Consider the following 21,419-nt stretch of genomic DNA (forward strand, 5'->3'; position numbering starts at 1 on the left):
AAAATAAAAGTAATCATCTTAAATTATATGGAGAGTTCCAATACATAACTGATTCAGGTTACCACACTGGATAGCGTGAGAGAAGTATCTGAAATCTGAGTGTCAAACTTTCCTCCACTACAAAGTCAAGAGGTGTCACAGCAGCAGCCTGTTGCATCTGTGCTGCAGTAACTGCGCACACACCACCTTTTAGTGGACAGGACTCAGCTTTAGATCCTGGGCAGCAATAGCGACCTCTTTTCGCTGTTCTCTGGTGTTCCTTATTGGTATTCCTCACTGGTGTTCTAGGCTTGTCCTGACCCTGGCTACTAGTCTAGCTTGCAAACACTGATGGAACAGTAGATCTTTCCCTGGAACTCTGCAATTAGGATGGATTCTGCTATTGCTTGATCGTGGTACCATCACCATCTGACAGACAGATCATATCACAGGGTAGAATTAAAGTATCTGTGAGGTTCCACTCACACAGTAACACATGCATTCAGGGTGCTGGCCAAAACATGAAAGAGTGTTTATCAGAAGGACAGAATATGGACTTAGTTTGCAGTTACTTATATGCAATATAGGATCTGTTCATTATTTTGTTCCATCCTTCAGATGGAGAACCTGCAATTCTTCTGATGTATACTTCTGTAAAAATGCAGTACTGGAAAGAAAAAGAGTTCAGTAAGTGGAATCAAGATTGATGGCCATACCAAGACATTTAATCTTGTTTCACACATACTCATCCCACCTCTAACTTAAACTATAACTTCTGCATTAATTTATGTCCAGTTTAAAGTTCCACAATTACAGTCTATTAGATGGTAACCAAGCAGTCATCAAGAACTCTGTTCCTTTTACATATTAACCAGTTGGAGGTTGTGGTCAGCATGTCACATACACCATCACCCTATCTTCAGGAAGATGAATTTGCAAATTTGTAACGTTTGTTTTAGCTTTTGCAGAAGTAGAATCAAAAAGCAGCTAGCCAAAAGGCAAAGAGCATGGTCATTAATGAATCTATACATGAAAGCACTTCAGTGCAGATGTAAAAAAAAAAAGTGGCTTTATTTAATTGGTATTGACTAAAGTATACTAATCCTAACATTTAGCAGTTAAGGGCAAACACTTTTGCCTCTTCCTCTTGCCTTTTTTTTTTTTTTTTTTCAGATTTTGCTGTTTCAAGAAATACTGCAAGTGAAGTTCTTTACTCGGCAGCTATATTAATCCAATACTTTATTATTATTTATTAGCACCAACTTACCTATAAATACTACATACCTTTCAGACTTAACCTTATATTAGCTTAAAATTAGCCCAGTGGGTTATGCTCAAAATAAAGGACTGTGCATGAAGTATTGCTTTCCCTCCAAAGTTATTTAAAAACTAGACAAATAGACATGTAACAGTAAGGGAAAAAAGTCATTAGTAAACAAGGACTTCCACACTTTAAGAAACTCTGTCTAAGGAAGCATTCAGAAATGCTGCCAAGGTAGAACTTGTCTACTACACACAGAGTTTCCCCCTACAGTTTCTATCTATCCTAGAACAAGATACTTTGTTCTTATAGCATTTACCTAGCTTGGAAATCAAAAGTAAAGCCACAAAGCACACATCTGGAAGAAGAGTGCTCTTCTACATGGAATTACTCAAACTCTGCTTTGTTGAAATTCATATTCTCCCTAGCTGATATTTTCTTTCAATCAAATTGAAATGGTAATAAAGATTTGTCTAGACTTAACTGTTTAGGAATCACTGGTATTACTCAGAATTATCATTGTGCGTAATTGTGAGCTAACGAACCACATCATCTTTCCAACCTGTTCACACTAACTCAGACACATTAAACACATACACAGTTGTATGCCTTCATGACAACTGAGTTGCTCAGCCAGGCATATGACAGATGATTGTCTAGAGAAAGTTATGCCACAGCTTTCCAGCAGTAATTCTACTTTTCTTCCACAGCAGTTTCTTACCTTTTAAACCTACACTGAACAGAGGGAAGAGTCAGTACAGTACTTTATTCATAATGCAAAATTTCTGGCTTTCTGGGAATTCTACAAGCAACTTACTTTCTCATAGGGAACAAAGCAAGCTAGTTACAGTCCTTTAACAGAAAAAGCCAAGTTATTGATTTTTAAATTTGTTTCCAAGTGAGCTTAATGACTGGTAAAGGTGCTGGCTGATAGCTCTAGACACTATCCTCAACCTATAGCACAGACAGCATTCCAAGATCCACCACTATTATAACTCTCAAGGGATTGGTCCTAAAAGGTTGAATCCACTGAACACTACCTAAACACATACATCATTTCTTTATTTAACAAAAGCAAAAAGGCAACAAATAATTAGGTTATATTGCTCTATGATACTACGGTTTTAAGCAACAATATCAAAGCTGTATATTAGAAGGTGTATCGAAACAGAAGCAGACTACAATAGAAAGATGACTAGGCATTTTGCATACAGAGTAGTATTAGGTAAATACATTTCTTCACAACGCAAGATGAACTGAAATGAGCCAGTGAGCACAATAGTTACATAAGCCATTTTGGTTTCAGGACCTTCTGATCTTTTTAACTAAGAGAAAGTTACTACAACTATTAGAGCAAGGAAGTTTGAAAACAGAAATTTCATAGGTTGAAGGTTTTGGCAGTTTAAAACTTAAAAATCTGTTAAACTGATATTAAGCAAGCATCCTTTTTCTTTTTAAGCAATCTCAGTATACAGCAAGAACAAAAAAAATCTGCACATGGACTCTTCTACTTGCACAAACGCAGTTTAGTTTCTAACTAAATTAGCCTTAAATGTTGTAGCAAATAAAGACATAGAGGGGCTTATTTTCATGCACACAGCTCCAAATGTAGTAAATGCAACACAGTGAAATATGATCAACTCATGAAATTAAGGAAAAAAACAAGATGGAACAATAAATGCTGATCTCCTTTAATGTCAAATCACGTAACAAGCAATTTTTTGTTCTCTTACCTCCCAGGCTGAGGGCAAGACTCAAGTATAAGTTTTATTGCATTCATTTAAAATAATGTATGTTGGCAAAATCAAGTACTGAAGCTGTAATAACTATTAGATAAACAAAACCTGCTACAAATGAAAGACAGGACAAAAGGTGCATATGATCAGAGACAGTAGTATTTTATCACTTACCTCATGATGCAGCTCAGCTATCTGATCTTTCAGTTCTCTGATATACTGGTTAGAATCAGATTTATTAAGCTGCCCTTGAATTTTTCCTTCTTCTTTCTGTTTTGGTTAAAAAAAGAATCTTATTCAAATTATTCACAGATATACTATATTAAAAGAATCTTATTTTAACTGCATATTTTTGTCATTAGCAGAAGCTATTCAGACACCATCCAGCACTTTTCATCTGGTTGAAGTTACAGTAGGTATCTAGGGGTATCAGTAGCTCAGACCCAAGTGGACCCTTTCAATACTAACCATACTACAGGCAGGATTCTATGGAGGAGCATGAAGAATTAACAAAACTTCATGGTAGAATGCACATCCAATGTACATGAGGTTGCACATGCAATTTAGTAAAGCATCCCTACAGAATATTATCTATGGAACATATCTCAGTGCACATTATTTTCACTCATGTAAAATTTTCCTTTAGTAACAAGGAATTTCCCTTTGTTTCCAAGTGACAAGTAAACAAAACATGTTCTTCCCTTGCATTTTAGGACATGCACTGGGAAACACTACATGACAAGATTTCTTCTTACCTAAAAAAGTTGTAACATATAAAATATTGTGGTATTTATCATATGGGAGTTCCAGAGAGCATAAGTGAAGAAAAATATATCCCCTAACACCAGTGCTGCGAGAGGTACAGACAAAAATTGGCAATTAAAAAAAGCCAGGAGTAAAGAAGAATGCAAGATTCCCCTCATTTGTCAACTAAATGCAGCTCCTCAGTTTCAAGATGCTCAAGAAGGTGTCATCCACACTTGAACACCTGCAACACTAACTTTCAGCTAGTGTCTAAATGGAATCCTAATATGACTGGACCAAACTTGGCATATCTGAGATAAATAACCACCCTTGATGGAGAAGGCAGCCCATATCTTCAGTTTGCTACAAGTCAAGAGCAGCATTGGCTGTGTTTTTCCCAGCTGAGTAATTTCTGAAGCAGACACCTTTAGAGGACAGAAGAACCTTGATTTTATATAAATCTTATATAACTTTTAGAATGAAAGGTGTTAACTGTTCCTCAGAATACAAGACAAAAAGCTTTAATGGAAAGGCTTAAAACATCCCTCTGAAATATCAACACCAGGACAGAACGTATACCAGGACATGAGGAGGAGGGACAACATATCCCCTTCCAAACCTTTGTGCTGCATGAAGAAAACAATCACAAGCAATGTCAGCATTGGCAAGCAATTTCTCTAATTTCAGTCTTTGTATTTTTTGCAGCAAGGTTTACAATATTACTCAAAAAATAAAATTACAATATTACTCAAAAAATAAAACTTTATCATATTCACTATCAATTCACAGAATCTGGACACGGAGGCATAAGATCCTTTAACGCATAATTCCGTACTGAACCTAGTTACCAAGGCAACTTATGGCTCAAATTCACAAAAAAATTATTAATATTAAAAACATTACTAATTGTTCCTGTCCTAAATAGGTTAAAAATATCCCCAAACACCCATCTCTTCACGAGGATGACTATTGGTACTGGAGAAACCAAAACAGAAGCAACATAACCTACAGATTAAAAATAGTGCTGTTTACATCAGTATATAGAAAAAGCTTTGTTGCTGTCATAAACTAAGATTCCAGACAATGAGAATGACTTGATCTGTTGTGGTAGCAGGAATATACAGGAGAAATGCTTGTCCCAGTTCTTTCCCGCTGTTTCAAACGCTGGCTTTTCCATTTAAGCCTCTTGTTCTATGGACTCTAAATTACTATATAACCATACACTATAGTATCAAAAAGCAAGAGTAAAGCAAGGTTTTACCATAGATAGAAGATAGGTGCCATAGCCCTTTTAAAATGAAAGCGTAATAAATGGCTGAGCTTACATTCAAGCTGGGTGCACAAGAAGACATGAAAGAGGCATTCCCAAATTAAGTCAGTATAAACTAACAGCAGAGGCAATAATATTTACTAGCTTAAGTTTGGCACTGCACAAATAGCTGAAAGCTGTTAGTGTACACCATACAGAGTATACCATATTGGGAGTTATAAATTTTCATTATATTTAAGTGGTTTTATTGTTACTTTTTATTCCATAAATAATACTGTAAAGTTAATGCAGATTATCACAGAATAATTTGACATATGTATTTGCTCATGGAAGAACTGACTTTAGCTCCAATCAGTTGGAGCTGAATGCAGGGCATAAGCCTGGCTTGCAAGATCCTCGTTATTAGCGAAGGGCAAATAAGTTTCAGTTTTCCTTTCAGAACTACAGATTTTGTAGAGCTGACAATTCACAAAAATGCATTTAGCACAAAAAAGGAGCCCTGCAATGTCATTTCTTTGAAAAGTATGTTTGTAGAAAGAGTCATGCTGTAACTTCCTCTTGCAACATCCAAAACACTAGGGGTCAGAAGCTGATCCTTTTAACTGGCTGCAACAGAAATCAGGTATTTCCAGCTAACTAAACAAACCTATGTTCTAAGCTACAAAGTCTGTCTACAATGGGTAAATTGGAAGGATGACATAGGAGAAATTTTAGGTGGAGGTATCAGTCTTCTTCACAGCTGCTGTTCATCTCTAAGTAAGAGCAAAGATATATTCTACTTTTGTTTTTAATAAGCTAAGTTGATCATGTCATTAATTTAGTTATTTGAAAGACACTCATGCAGGTGCAGTAGCAAACCACTGGAAAACATGCAGGGGTCAGGCACTATAGCATTAAAATATTTTTTAATTCTCACCAAAATCATCTAATTTAGAGAATACATAAGTAGACAGCTGAAAGTTTACATATTTCTAAGGAACTAAAACATTTATTTTATAAAAAGTAGTTTTATCTGTCAGATTATGATCTTTAAGTTACCCAACATTCTTTAAAACTGTGAGAAAAGATTGATATTTTTCATCAATACATATATTTATTTTCATACATGTACAAAATATTACCATGATCCGCAAAATTTTCACTTTCCAGTCACATTTCATATTTGCATTAAGTTCAGATTACTTTCTAGTAATTTCCAGCTTCTGATGAGCATTTGTTAAGTCTAACGCAAATTTTAATGTGAGCAACTTAAATTTGGTAGTAATATTCTTTAACACTAGTTTTTCATTAGGACAGCTTGACAGAAGTCAAAAAGAAAAATTGTTGGCAGGAAAAACTTCAACATGGCAGTTCCTTTTAACATGACAGAAAGCAGTATTAACAGCTTTCCCTACTATCTGTTGGTATCTGTCAAAGGTTTTTCCCCAAAATTCTGTAGTTCTCAACCTACCCTAGAATATAGGACATGTTATCTACTACTTCCTGATTATCATTGAAAAAACCCTATTTCTTACTCTTTTTTCAGGTGATATTAATATCATCCTCAAGTCTCTTTTAAGGAACATTGTCAGTGTGTGTGTGTGTATCCTGAGATAGTGAAAACCACCACTGCAAAAGAAACCCTATGTTCTGCCCCCAGGCAGGTCAGAGTCCCACTTGTACATCATAATTATAGATAACACTAGATCAGTGCCAAAGCACACCTATATGCTACTGTGATTGGTAAAAGTCCCAGAGACAGCAAGCACACTCATACTCCAAACATTTATCAACATTACATGGAGACTCCAGAAAAGATTTCATGTTTCATTTAGTAGCTTAAAGAAAGCTTAAGCAGCTTCAGCTTGGATTTTTTGGTTTCAAATATAATACCATATTATATAAATTTAATTTCTAACTCTTGAGACTGAGTCATGAGGCAGCTGAGATTGTTAGAGTAACCATTTTTTCCTTAGTTCAGAATCTGAATTAAACTTGGCCAAGAAATAGAAGGACAGGGAATTAGCTAGGTTGTAAGTGACATCAAAATGGGACAGGAATTGAAGAGTGAAGATACAACAGGTACTGAATGGAACTGAAACAAAAGGTAAGGCCCTCAGACAACACCACTGATGGATTCTTGCAGATTTCATCTTCAGCCCACTATCTGCAGGATATGGCTGTTGCATTTAGTTAGTTGATGTACTGCAGGGCAACTGAAGATTATTATCTTCCAGGAATAACTACTAGCCCTCTATCATTCATTTGCTTCTCCGGAGATGCAAGTTTTCCATTCTTCCTGCTGTACTGCTGCCATCCTTCCTATCATAAACCTCTAAAGAACAGATTAATTAATGAATTTCTCCTCCTGAGGATCCAACAGCATATATTGAAATGGTTTCTAGGCTTAGGCAGGAAGAAATCAGTCTTGTAGGGATTAAGTCTTGTCTGGCCTCAGCCACCTCAGACGAAGAAGCAGCTATGGCAGATGGAAGCTCAACTACTGAGATCAAAGGATAACTTGAGTTGGGGAAAAGAGGGCTACTTGCCCAAAGGACAGAAGCCTGCACTCTCCATGGTCCAACCCCAACAGCCAGGTAGGTGAGAACTCACATTGAGACATTCTTGATAATCCTATTGTTATTACTAGCCTCTTGCTTCAAGTTTTGAGCCATGCAGATGTGCTGGAAAACACATACTATCAGAGCAAAGGACATACAAACTGTCTTCTATAAAACCACCAAGGGAAAAGGGAGCTGACTGCCCTGCTCAAGGTCCTTCTATATTCTGAATTTGGCTTTAACTTTCAAACTTTTTTATACACCTAAAACCTCAGGGTTTCTGTTTCTATTAAATGACATTTTCATATGCTCTGGCTGAAAACTGGTCCAGCTTCCACATAAGTTACTAGACAGCCCCATTGACATAAGAAAAATTAAATTGCTTTCATGTTGCCTGAGTTAATTTATTGAATGCTTCCTGTTGTAGCATTTACTTCAGTAGGAACTGGGCACTTCAGTCTGCATTAGTTTGTGCTTGAATAGTTTTGTACTATTGTGCTTGAGTAGTTTTATACTTCTGAAGAAAACTCAGATCAACTTCAAAAGTGAATGTTGACTCCACTTATAATTCAAAAGTCTTTAAGGTATGAACATCACACCTTTTAAAAGGTAATAGCAATTAGTTTGCTAAAAAGCAATTAGTAATCTCTCTTTTTTTTTTTAATCTAAGATTATACACATAGGATGTGGGTTGTTGGTTTGGGTTTTTTTGAGAGGGAGTACTATTACAGAATATCTGTGGTATTTGGGGAGGTCACGACAAGGAAGAATAGATGGTCTCCAGGCAAATACTAGCTATTTTAAGTTTAAAATGAATATGCAGTGAAAAAGCCAGATAACAAACTTGCAGTCATATGTGAATGAATCTCTGCATCAATTTCCCTGGGGTACCGCTTCTGCCCAGAAGGATTTTTAGAAAAGTAATGCCAGTTGATGTTACATTGTAATTAAAGATCCATCATCTCAATTTCGCTGCTTTTGAAGATTAATAAACTCCCCCCAGTCTTAACATTTCTTCTAACAGACCAGCTCCACCAGCACTAACAGGGTTAGAAAACTTTATATCAGGGAAGCAAACACCCTACTGGCCAGGTATCACCTCTGCGCAAGGGGAAAGAACTTGAAACAGTGTAAGCAGCAAATACACAATCCAACCTCCTGCCTCAGAGGTTATGTATAGAGAGGGAGTAACATGGCCAGTGGAGCAGGAAATGAGCCCTACAGATCAAAAAAGCAGATGCTAGAACAGAACTCACTTAGGCCCCTTCAGTTTTGGAAGGTCTCACCTCTCATCCTGCTCTGAAGTACTAGAGTTACTGTACTTGCATGCATACCAAGAGCTACACCGAGAGCTCCTGAGAAGAAAAATCCATTCCATAAAAATTTGCTTCTTAAAATGAGGAAAAATGCTGCCCACCAAGAAGTATCAGTTGAGATTCATGGCTATAGTATCGTACTTAAATCCTCCTTTGTCTGGCTAAGAGAAAACCAGCTTTTCTATACCTTCAACAGAAGCAGCAGCTAGTCTCAAGAAGCACACCTGATGCCAACTGAGAACTACTGAGCATGTGGAGGCCTTCCAAATTCAATCAGCATAGGATCAGGGCACACAGCTGGCAACACAAGAGTGCAGGGACAGACTGCTTCACAGAACACTAATCTTAAATACCTAAAACCATTACTGTGTAGTACCCCCTCAAATGAACTACAGTAGTCATGATAAAGTTTAAATAATAAATCAATTACTGGAAGCCACCTGGAACACACTGGAGGCCTTAAGCCTTGCGTTTGCTGCTCAACCAAGAAAGTATAAGATACAACAGATCCATGTAATCAAATTTCAGTTGCAGGTATTTCATCCCAAGAGGAGCACAAGCAAAGTTTTCACGAACACTCTTGATAATCACAGAGTAGGAAAAGAAATACATGTCAACAAGAGAATAGGCCATTTTAAATAAGAAAGCATCTAGGGTTGTCTTCACTTTAATAACTGCGAACTTAAACACACAGAAAAACAAACCCGATGGTTTCATAGGCACACAAAATCCAGGCACATCAGACTCTTGCTATTCCGCAGATAACAGTGTATCATCTGTACTAAAAAGTCTAAAGCATAGGACATTTCCTTCACACCCTTAGCTTGATCTCTTCTGACTTAGAAATATTTACTTGGTAACAATCTCTCTCAGCTTTTTTCAGGGGAGGCTTTTAAATTCTTACTCTGTGGCAAAAGACACTGCATTAAAAATGTAAATGAAGTTTATTCAGAAATGTACATGTGGTAACTAGTGTCCTTTCAGTGACTTTACAGTGACTCATTCTAGACTTTCAAAAAACACATCACTAACATCACACACACCACTATTGATAAGAGTAAAAAAAGTTTCCTGTAACTTGAAAAAATGGAAACAATTTCTTTACTCAACAGTCACTACTTGGAAGAGTTATTAAACAGAGGTCATAGAAAGGCTTCATTCTAACGAAGTAGTGCTATAAGTTTAAAGTGTGGGGGAGAGAACTAGCACAATCATGGATTTCCTTTACACTTGTTCTCAAAGCAGCTTTGACATGGTTAGAGATAGGGTAAATGTGACAGAATTCTCTGAATCTGCCAGGAAACACATCAGGAGGAAGTGATATTACCCTGTCCAGATCAATGTAACGAAGAGAAGAATGAGTTCTTCTAAGATAGTTTTTGCTTTAAGATTATTCAGACCTAAAAACTTTTCTATATTGTAAGTGTACTCTGTACCTCCCCAATCCAAACCAGCTGTGGATAATTTTAAGAGGATGCTACAAGTCACCAGCCTGCACAGAAACAGAGGAAGAGGGATTAAGCTGCTGAGCAGAGACTGCAGCTGACCCAGCTCTGCTTCCTCAATCTGTCTACACTTTCACTGGCCTAGTGCTCCTCACACTAGCCAGCTGATTGACTCTAGCTTGTAACTGATTTGACCTTGCCTAATTTCTCTAAACCCTCTTTTTCTCTCATTTAATCTGAGAGTAGTAATCTTCCTTCACTACTGCAGGGAAAACTTTTTTAAAAAAAATACCAAAACAAAAAACAAAACAAAACCAAAACAACACCAAGGGACCAACGCAATTGCCCACATGCAATCAGAAGGATCACTTGCTATTAGGCCAGAAGTGTAGCAAAGCCCGGTAGACTTTTCTTGCTAGCTTTAGGAAAGCACACACAAACTAAAAGCAATAGGGTTTTAAAGGCTTATATTAAGAAGTTAGCTTCAAACTGCAACAAGCAAATGATTTTATCAGACCAGTTCAGCTGAAAACAAGACTAATTCCCTGAGGAAACAAACCTGAGGTTTTGCTGATTAACTATAGACAAAATGAGACAATACCCATTCTTTAGCCCTGGCTCTCTGTATGTTACAAAAGGATGGGACAAGAGGGGTCAGAGTGCATGTAGCTTAGCCAAAACAAGTCAGTTATAAGATGTGAACCTCTAACCTTTTTGAGAAAGTAGAACATATCATATTGAACACAACAGCTTCTCCCCAGTGTGGAGACAGAAAAAAATAGCAGCCCTGTCACCCAAAATCCATCCTTCATTTGTTAATAATTTGCTCAAATGTCCTGCTCAAAGCCCAGAAGCCTGCTAAAGACTTGAGCCATATTTGCTTCCCAAGGGTTTTATAAGCTGAACTGGCAAGTGAGAGAAAAAGAAAGAGAGGATAGAGGAGAAAAAGGCTGACAAAGCAAACCTTTGCTTATACATAACTTCAAGGATTTTCTTTGTCATTTCTGGGACTTAGGTATATGCAACATAAGTTGAGCTTCCATTACACTTAACTTTTGTATTATTTTACTAAGTAACAACTCATACATTTCTTTTGTTGAAGAACATCCATCATGTATTGGACTATTCTTTATACTTCAATATGCTTACACAAAAGTTTAAAAGCTTAGCATTGGGAACTGAATGCCTGACCAAGATAAGATGACATTCAGAATATATAAAAAAGTAACTTAACATAACAAAATGACACCTTACTGCAGAATTACATCTACTATTAAATGTTAGAGTTCTATCTCCCTCTCTGTCATTATTACTAACCAAAACTAAGAGTGACCCAGAAACTGTGATTTAAATCTAGCATTTGTGTGTGTAACGTCAGATCAGTTCTTATGTGGGAGTAATGATACTCTGTGTTCCAAATTTAACACCAGTGTCTTGCACCTACACCTACATGAACATTTAAAAGAAAACTGCACAATTTTGGTTAAGCATTGCTATGGACTATGTGGACCTGGCACTGAATCCCAAGAGCTTCTTAGAAAAGCACCACCCCCCTCACAAAAAAAGGAAGGTTATGTTGTAAGTTAACTTCCTCCCTATTTGCAGTGCTCCATGTTAAAAGCACAATTACTTTGAGACTGACACCCACACTCCAAGACTGGCTAAATGTATTTATGGTATTAAATATTGCATTTCAAGCTACTAAGGCAAGTCCAAATTAGAAGGCCCTCTGCTCCCCACACCAGGTCACAGCAATTCCAGTGACAAGCTAAATAGAAGAGAACAAGAAGGCAGCCCTTTCTCCAATGAGGAAGAAGTTATCCAGATTTTCTATTTCCTTAAAAAGTGGCTTTTGTTTAAGCTCTATAAGTTGCATGGTTTATAGTTTACAAGCTTTGGTAACGAAGGCTTTCCAACTCCATAATTACTTTTTTTGGTGCAGGTGTTTCAGAGGCCTTTGAGCATGAGTACCCAAAACAGAAGTTTTGATTTTAAGTTTCATATTTGCTGGCAAAACACATTGGTCAAAAATATCTATTTGCTTACAGAATCTTAGCAAAAAAAAAAATCTGTCACGGCCCAATAAAAGCATTTCAAGTCACATCTAGTGTCAAAACAAAGTACATTGACATTAGAGGACCTTATTTCTACTAAATCAGTTTTGTTTTATATGTCTTCATACAGTTAACAATCAAAACCTGTATTTCACAGCTGAAGGAGTTGTATTTCAGGCTACTATTAATTTGATCAAGAGTTCACCAAAAGCCTGACAGGCAAACTCATTAAATTAGAAACATGAACTACAGCTGCAGAATGACCTCATACATTCAGACTGTCTACAAAGAAAAAACACAGCCATTCTCATTTGTACAGAAAAATCAAGAATCTTACTAAAAGACTCCAGATCAAAAAATCATTAACAGGTAATAATCTAGGAACACCACAAAGATTGGAACTTGAAATGCACTTTAGCTAGAAACCAAAAAAAGACCACCTAGAACATGAGAAAAACGGAAAAGCATAACTAAAGATTGCATCATACATGGTAGTAATTGTGAAAAGGAAGGAGAGATGATGTGGATAAACAACTGAACATGAGACAGTGCAGTATCATGACAAAACAGGGACAGTGTAATCTTTAGATGTATTAGCCAGAGTCATGAAATAGAGTATGTTCCTGCACTTAACTGCTTTACCTGTCTCATTACAAGATATTATGAAAATCTGCATGCAATTCTGGTACACATAGCTTAAGCAAAAATATGGAATGGGAATAGGAGCTATAAAATGATTAAGCACTGATGATTTGATCAAACAGAAAACCAAGTTAGATGTATTCACATTTAAAAATGAACACAATTCTAATTGGGTGACAACTATCAAAAAAACAACTGATCATTATGGGATTCACCATTTCTTCATTTTATGAAATCAAGACCAGAGTACTTTTTGGGAGACCTGCATCAGTCTAACAATGGAAGCAGGATGGCATTTAAAGTCTGTGGTAAAGTAAAAATCATGCAAAATGAGTACTGGCTCCTCATCTTCCAAAGTCATATTGCTTGAAGTAACCTTTAAACTTTTTTTTTTTGAGTAGAAGATCGACCTAAACTCAGCTATTCTCTTGTTATCTTACTAGATGATAAATGATTCATATGCTGTACTTATCTAAGTATTTCTAATGTACTTATCACAGCATTATCTAAGCATTATGCGATTAAAAGAAATGATTGCTTTATCTTCTAAAATTTAGTGCCTGCTGCACTACAGGAAAAATATTCAAAGTGAAAATTCTTTATGCAAGCTCCTTTAAATTTATTTATACATTCCATATATGAGGAGATGAAAAAGATGTAAGTAGTTGAGAAATCATAGGGAAAAGGCAGCTTTGACACAATACAGTAAAATCACTACCTTGAAGGAAAGATTTCAGAAGATACACACTAGCAATACCAGTTTTAAAAAGAGGTAAGGTAGAGTAACTAGCTTGTAACTTAGGAATAATAACCAAGAAAACCTTTGCAGATTGGCACAGCAGAATTCAGACAGGACAACAGTATGTAAGTATAGGAAGGACAGACTACAGTAAGGCATCAAGATTTCTCAAAGCCAAGAAAATATAAAGAACAGTGATTTGTGGTTCTCTCAAGGGAGCAGTGAGTTCATTGAACAGTGAAAGCTCCACAAGGAACTGAAAGCATAAGGAACAACACAGAGGCCAAAGGCTGCATCTTCAGATCCTACAGTGACATGGTAGCAGTAAGTAACATTTTGGTTTCAAGATTTACGTAGGGGGAGTAAGAGGTTTACAATAAATCCTCCAATATTGGTCATAGCAGAAGAGCAAGCACAGAAAAGAATGGTTGCTGGAATCAAAATGTGTGGTGGTTTTTTGGTGTGTGTAGGGTTTTTTTGTTTTTTAGAGAGGATGTTTTCAATCTATTATTTAGCAAAAATTACCAATTACAAGACAAAAACAAATACAGAAGTCAGATTTTAAGAGAGTGTTGCCTGTAGCATGGTGCTTGTACAGAAGTAATTAACAACAGCTCACAACTATGCCCATAAGATAGATTTAAGGCCTTTGCTTATAAAGGAGGCATGTTCAACAATATAGCATTATCCCACTTTGAAAAACAGTGCTTTGTATTCACAGTAGGTTAATAAAGAAAGTGGAGGAACAAGAAAAACCACAAAGCACAAAAAGTAATCAGTATCAAATTACACATTTAATGCCATCACTTGTTACCTGGATTTCTAATTCAGCAATGTGCTGTTGGAGTTCGGCCACAGCTGCAATGCGGTCTGCCTCACGGAGCCGTACTGCCATCACTTCTTCTTTACTCTGAAAGCAGTAATAGATTGAAGCTAACAAATAATATCAGTTTCAACTGATTAAAGCCTGTGCACTGCTTTTACCCAGAATCATGTAAGTAAAGAAAATTTAATACACTGTTGTGTGAAATATACCTATTGATGAGACATATTCTAAAGAACCCAAATTTAATTTTGACCCATAGAATTGTGTTGTCACCTAATATCAATTCTAAAAAAAAAAAATCCGTGTAGTTTTGAAAACATGCTGTTATCAATTTCCAGGTCCAGAAGACAGCTCTCTTGTGTTCCAGAAATGTTAAATTGTAAATTAAGAAAAAAGTATCAACATAAAACCAGCTCATGCTTCAACTTCTAACTTTTATATAAGAAACAGCAAAGCTACACAAGAGTTACATATTTCATCATTCTCTGTCTAAAAGAAAAAATTAAAAACAGACACAAAAGCACAGATAATTCTCAACATCATTTAAGTCCAGGTATCTTAGCCATAACATACAATGAAGATTTGCAAGACAGTTTAGAATAAAATTCTAATGCCTGTAACCTACAATCAGACTCCTGGTGCAAGTTTAACCTAAAAATGCCTATAAGTGATAGGTGATTTGAGTTTGTACAAGAGAGAAGGAAATTGCCTTATTTCTGTTTTATGAGGCAAGTCCTCAAGACTTCAGAGCACAAAGCAGTTAACATTGTCAGCAGCTTGGTACAACCACAGAGAGAAAACAGTGATAGATACTGAGTGAGCAATACTTTCAGTTGGTGTGCAAATAATTCTAGGGAAGAGGCAGACTAGGCTCAGGTACACCTTTTGTGACACTGATGTAACTCTGGAACTGATTTACAGTAACTACAGTTTGCAGTATTTCAGTTATTTTAATGTGTGCTTCAAACTGACAGTACTTAGCCACCCTTCATTAGACAGTTTGGTCGAGACTGAATTGAACATGCCAAAGCTTATCTATAGTAGCAACTTGAAAACATGCTGGTTTTTTTGTTTGTTTTTGTTTTGGTTTTTTTTATAAAAGATTCCTATAGTGGTACATCATCTACAGGATGATTACAGCATTTGTAATCAGTGGAGTCCATTTCAGAGGAATCCATCATGTGCTAGCCAGAGTTTAGACATTATTGCTAAATTCTGCTGCATGATTGCTCGAATGAAGCCAAAACCCACAAGTCCACAGGATTGCATGTATTTAACCGAAAGCTAAGGGACAGACTGGCTTGGTTTGACTTTGGTATCCGAGATGAGTCAATAGTGTTGCTCTAGATTGCACTGATGCTTTATCTCTGAAACAGAGCATGTTCTCAATAATGACCACAAAACTTGATATGGTAGGAAAGACAAGACTGGGGTAGGGGACAAATCTTATGTTGTAAATTCTTTAGCAAAGCTGATTAGAAAGATCAGTTCTGTGTGTCAAGAAACAATTTTAAATTAAGTCTTTGCTGTAGAAGCAGTAGTCAGATAAAAAGGAAAAAAACGTAACAGTACACACCAGTGACAGAAAACAGTTGTCATATGGGTGGTATGAGATGCAACTTGCTACAAAAAGTTCAATGTCTGCTTACATACTTTAAGCTATCCTTTAAAGAAAATAAAGGCTCCAGAAATAACGTACCAGTTCTTTTGCATAGAAAACACAGTTGGGGAGTTGAAAAGTCCAAACATATCTTTTTTTGACACACCTCTTCGAGCAGAAATATTGCTACTTAGCCAAGATGTAGTGACAGAAATAAAACCAGAGCATGATTTTGGATGACTTGAAACAATAGGGAGAAAAAAAATCAAGCATCAGTTTCTAATGCAATTGGAAATAATAAACTTGCTAGATTTAAGGAGATGCAAGGTAGAACTTTTAAAAATATTTAGTGCTACAAAAACTTAGCATTTGTCTGTATTGCTCCATGACATTACCTGAAAGATTACTGAAGCCTTCTTCATCAGTTTTGAATACAAAGCTGTTGTATCAGTAACATATTAAATAGCTTTATTTCAGGTATTTACACAGTATTACTGTCTTTTCAATTCAACCTACCTGCTATTATCTGCATTTCAAGCCAAATTTAAGTTGGTAGCAATACTATTTAAAGTTACAGATGCTGAACCTACTTCTACAAGGACTGTAAATATGACAAGTCTGCTGTTACTGCTGGAGGCTAGTCCTTCACACATGTAACAAATACCTTACATAGTAATCATAGGACACGCTAGTTTCTCGTACATGTAGTCAGTATAAAAAAGCCAGTAACATTGCAAGGCTTTGGCTTGACAAGTATAACAGTGTTTCTCTACTTTAAATTTCAGCTTTTTTTCTCTCCTTTCAATTCACTTTAAAAATTAAAAATCTCACTTTCCTCACACAGTGAAATAACCTTAAACAATCCCATGCAGGAATTTCCTTCACTTATTGTGATACAGAGGTGGGGATACAGGAACCTATAATGGTCTCTTCTATAACAAGAAGAAGTGAAAGCATTTGGCAAGAATCTTAGATTAAGCAAAAATCACGCTTCTAGTAGTTTGAATGTGGAGAACAAGGGACAGAAAACAGAATGCCAATCCTTACAAGTAAACTGTCAGAGGACAATGGCTTTTTATATCCTCATTTTCCACTTAACTATATCTTATCATATAGTTAGATTTTGAAATTGAAAAGTTTTTCATAAGTTTGAAACAGCAACAGGAAGCTCAATACCACATTATGTCCCATTTAAAGAGTGGGAGAACACTTACATATATTGTTTAACATGGCTTAATTTTTGACAACACAGCATTCTTAAATCTGTAAAACATTGCTGAATTGTTTGTATAAATTATTAGAGAACGAAAGTTCACAAGTGTCAGAAGTAGAAGGGAAAAGAGAGTATGAGGGGAAGCTACACTGAAGAAAGATAGTTTCCAACAAGTTAAATTTGAGCATCTTTAGATACAGTTAGCAAAAAACCTTGTGCATTTAAACAGTACAGGAGTCTATACGGTATTATACTAAGCCTCATTACAAGGAAGTCACAGTCTAGCTCACAGTTAAACAGTAGAACTGCAGGTAACATACACATCAAATTGGTAATATTTCATTTTATATCATATACATCAACTTGGAAAACATGTTACAATAGAAACAGTAATCATCTTCCTATCAGTGACTGCAAAACAAGTTTCAGGATGTAATGTTAGTGTATGTCAGTACCACTATTTCACTGGCTATTGACCACTGCCACTTTCAGAGAATCTCTAAAAAAATCTGACTGGTGTTCTGTCTATTACTATCACACTTTTCTCTAACCCATGTTAGAACACAAGTTTGCAAGCAAATTATCCTAGTCAGAATAGCCATGTGTATCAACTCATTAGTCAGGTTAGACATGTTACTGGTTTTATAGTCAAGATAAAGACCTCAGAATATTAACTGCACCCTCTCAATCTCCTAAGCATTAATGAAGACCTTCAGTATTAAAAACCAATCAAAGAAATTATGGGTTATATGAAAAGATACATCACCATGATTGTGACTATTAAAAAAGATCACTAAGAATAATCTCAACATTAAAAAACAGCACTTAGGAAACCAGTGATTATTCAATAAAAGACTATTCGGGTATCTTTTGGAAATAAGATTTAAGTAAAAAGTTGTTTTCATGCTTCTAGCAAATAATATCTTAATTTAGTGATTTGTCAACTAATACTGCCCTTTTCTGAAATAAGTATCTGTAGCAATTTCAGGAAAATTTTCATCTAAGTTAAGAGATAAAAGCTTGTAAGACTTATCCTTTATTTCTTGTCCATATTATGTGTGCACAAGTTAAAGACAAGTTATTTGTAAATGGTTAGGGATTTAGTTACAAGATTAACTAATTAAGCCTCAGATACAAGCATCAGATTGGGCTCTCTGTTGTGCATTGACAGTAATAAAAATGACTTTTGCCCAGTGTTTTTGGGTTTTCCCCTTAAAAGTCCGGTTGCTATTAGGCAATGACTACTGTAACACTCCCTTCTGTAGGCCTCTCCAGTCAAATACTACTTTTACTCCCTTTTTTTGAACCTAACCTAATCCTGCAGTAATAGTCAGTGTTGAAGTAATGAACCTCTTCTGTCACTAAAGACAGAGTACACAGTAACCAGAATCCGTTGTATAAGAGTGTCTCTTTTTATGTATTAGACACTTTTCAGAGTAGAATCACACTTTAAAGTAAAAGTCTATCTTTGCGGGACCACAAAGAAGCAGCTCTGTCAAAACCTCAAGTGATTTTTGTGAGATGGTAAATTCAAGATGATATTGTCAAATCCGTAAAAGAAAGTTGTGGTTTTGGGATTTCTACTTTTCAATTAAGACACAATTCTATCCAATAATAGCAGACAAGACTAAAAAGTGCATATACATGAGCACACAAATAGTCTATTCAATGTTGTTTACCTTGCATTCAATCTCTGCTTGTCTACGTTTTGCTTCATTCAACTGAGCAAGAAGTCCTTTGTTCTGTGCAGAAAGATACTGTACCTTCCCCTGTAGGTTGGTAACCTCTTGCTCTGCCCTTCGTAAATGGTTACTATTGATCTGATTCTGAAATTTATGACAAAAAAAGGAAAGAATATGTTAAGGAAAGATCTTCGATATTAATTTAACTCTGAAGTCTGACAAGAAAATAGATAATTTACTATTAAAAAATTCTGATGAAGAAAGCATTCAGAATTTTCCAAATATAATCAGAAAAATTTGGATAACATTTGGTTTATGACCAGGATATTCAAATTGCTTTTAAACAGATGACTTATTGTAAGAACATTATTGTAAAGCTCCTGTACATATGGTTTTGGGTTTTTTTTCCAATCTTTTGATTAGGTAAGGCAAAGATTTTGTGAATTTGTACCCCAACTACAGCAAAAGTTGATGCATCCAAGAAACTTCAGGTATGTCAGAAATACTACGTGCGCATTTCTGTCCAGTGAATTCCTGAGAGTAACATGGCACCTTAATTAAGATCCTACCTAAAGGTCTTGTGACTTTAATATATATAATTCACACAGCAGGATACCTATGCCCCCTACTGACTGAAATAAAAATACAGATAGGAAAAAGCAACAAAACAAAAGCACTTGTTAACTAGTGAAACAGTGTTAACACTTCAATGAAAATTTTAAAAGTTAAGGCAAGAGGAAACTTATTCAGTTGGTATAGAAAAAGTGGTGCCTCCATCAGAAATAAGCCACCACGTGCCTTGCAGGTAGCTCATCTCTCTTCAGTAGCACATCCTTACATGCTCTCCTGGTTTCTGGGATTGGTTTGTCAAGGTTTTTTTGTTTGTTTAGCCTTTTGGATGCACAGGTCTCCTTCAAGTAACAGTTACATTTAGCAGCTATTTCATGGGAAGATTTCTCAAAAGCCTTTACAAATACTTCTCGATCAACAGCACATTGTGCTTATTGATTCAGTTGTGAGTTCACTAATATAATATGAACTCACCAACTTTACTGCACTTTCATTTCAGATTTGTTTGCTTAATAACAACTTATTCCATAGTTGCACCAAAAAAAATCTTGGCAGACAAGTTATTTTTGTCTTTTCTGCACCAATCTCAGCAATGGTGAATCACACTTTTCTTTCCTGGCACATGAAAGGTAAAGCTTCTGCTAAAAAACCCAACATGCAGCTGTTTTGCTCAGAGTCCACACTTGAGTAACTAGATTCATGACCTCAGTGGATAATCTAGTATAGGCAACTTCACAAGAACAAAGAAAACACTACTATTTAAAGAATTAGAATTACTATTATCAGAATCATCAATTAGGTTTGTAAAATTTTAAACACCTTAAATGTACTTTTGTTGTTAGACCAGTTACATTTTAATGAATTAAGATTCACACATATTCACAGAGTCTACCAATTAGTCCAAATGAGAAATTCAGAAAGCATAGTCCTGGAAAAGACAAGGAAGAGACATTAAAGTAAGTCTTTAGGCATTAAAGCACTAGATTCTCCCTCTTAGTCTAACAGCATTAAAAAAGTGCATTTTGTAATTAAGTCATGCCTGTAGATGGTAAAGATCATCATTGGATTATCTACCATTTGACACCAATTTGCAAGCATTCAGCTCAATTCACACATGCCAGTGTTCAATAACATACATACCTGTGTTTCCATCTCCATCATTCTTTGTTTGGTCTCTTTCAGTTCAGCCTGAGTTTCTGCTTCTCTCAATCGGACTGTCATCAGCTCATCCTGTAGCTCATTCACTGTGTTTTTTCTGGGAGGATCTTTCCATCTCCCAGTGGTACGAGCTAGATGACGCTAAAAAAATAACATGCCATTGCTGATAATGCCTGCTCTTTCCTGGTGTTCCCTTATTTAAGGTCTCAGAGTTATATGGGGACAAGCTGCTACAGTGCTCCTGTTTGTCCTAAAAACTAGAAATCCATGCAAACTTACTAGTTTTAGGAAGAGACAATTAAAAGGCTGAAGACAGTAATTCCCAGCTACAGTAAGTCAGTGAATTGCAAGTATATCCCGAGGCTTTTGCCTGTTTCTAGCCCTTATTAACATTTAGTGAAGTAGGAATACTGATCAGGTACTTCCTTTCTACCAGGATGGTTAGCTAGTAGCACAGGCTCTCTACCATCTCTAACAACTAGGGATCAATTTCTAACACCCTTTTGAAGCAAAATTTCTTGTGGCAGCTGCGTTTAGAGGTTTTCTCACCTCAGCAGCTTGATCCACAATCACTAGTTTCTACTTGATCTCTACATCTCAAAATTATGTAGTCTTTTGCTTTATCATCATTCATTGAAAATAAA

General features: G+C 36.1%; 1 protein-coding gene across 7 annotated transcripts in view; it reads right to left on the reverse strand.

Annotated features, from left to right (window-relative positions):
- EVI5 (ecotropic viral integration site 5) overlaps positions 1-21,419 on the reverse strand; it is an 82,780-nt gene that overhangs the window by 20,284 nt on the left and 41,077 nt on the right. For all 7 annotated transcript variants that reach the window (XM_075759928.1, XM_075759929.1, XM_075759924.1 and 4 more), the window contains 4 exons: positions 20,758-20,916; positions 19,045-19,191; positions 14,541-14,636; positions 3,151-3,246 (listed from right to left, as the gene is read on the reverse strand). In XM_075759928.1, the coding sequence (XP_075616043.1) occupies positions 3,151-3,246; positions 14,541-14,636; positions 19,045-19,191; positions 20,758-20,916 (498 nt within the window). The remainder of the gene's footprint in view (positions 1-3,150; positions 3,247-14,540; positions 14,637-19,044; positions 19,192-20,757; positions 20,917-21,419) is intronic.

Source organism: Balearica regulorum, chromosome 8 (genome assembly GCF_011004875.1).
Source record: "Balearica regulorum gibbericeps isolate bBalReg1 chromosome 8, bBalReg1.pri, whole genome shotgun sequence".
NCBI lineage: Eukaryota > Metazoa > Chordata > Aves > Gruiformes > Gruidae > Balearica > Balearica regulorum.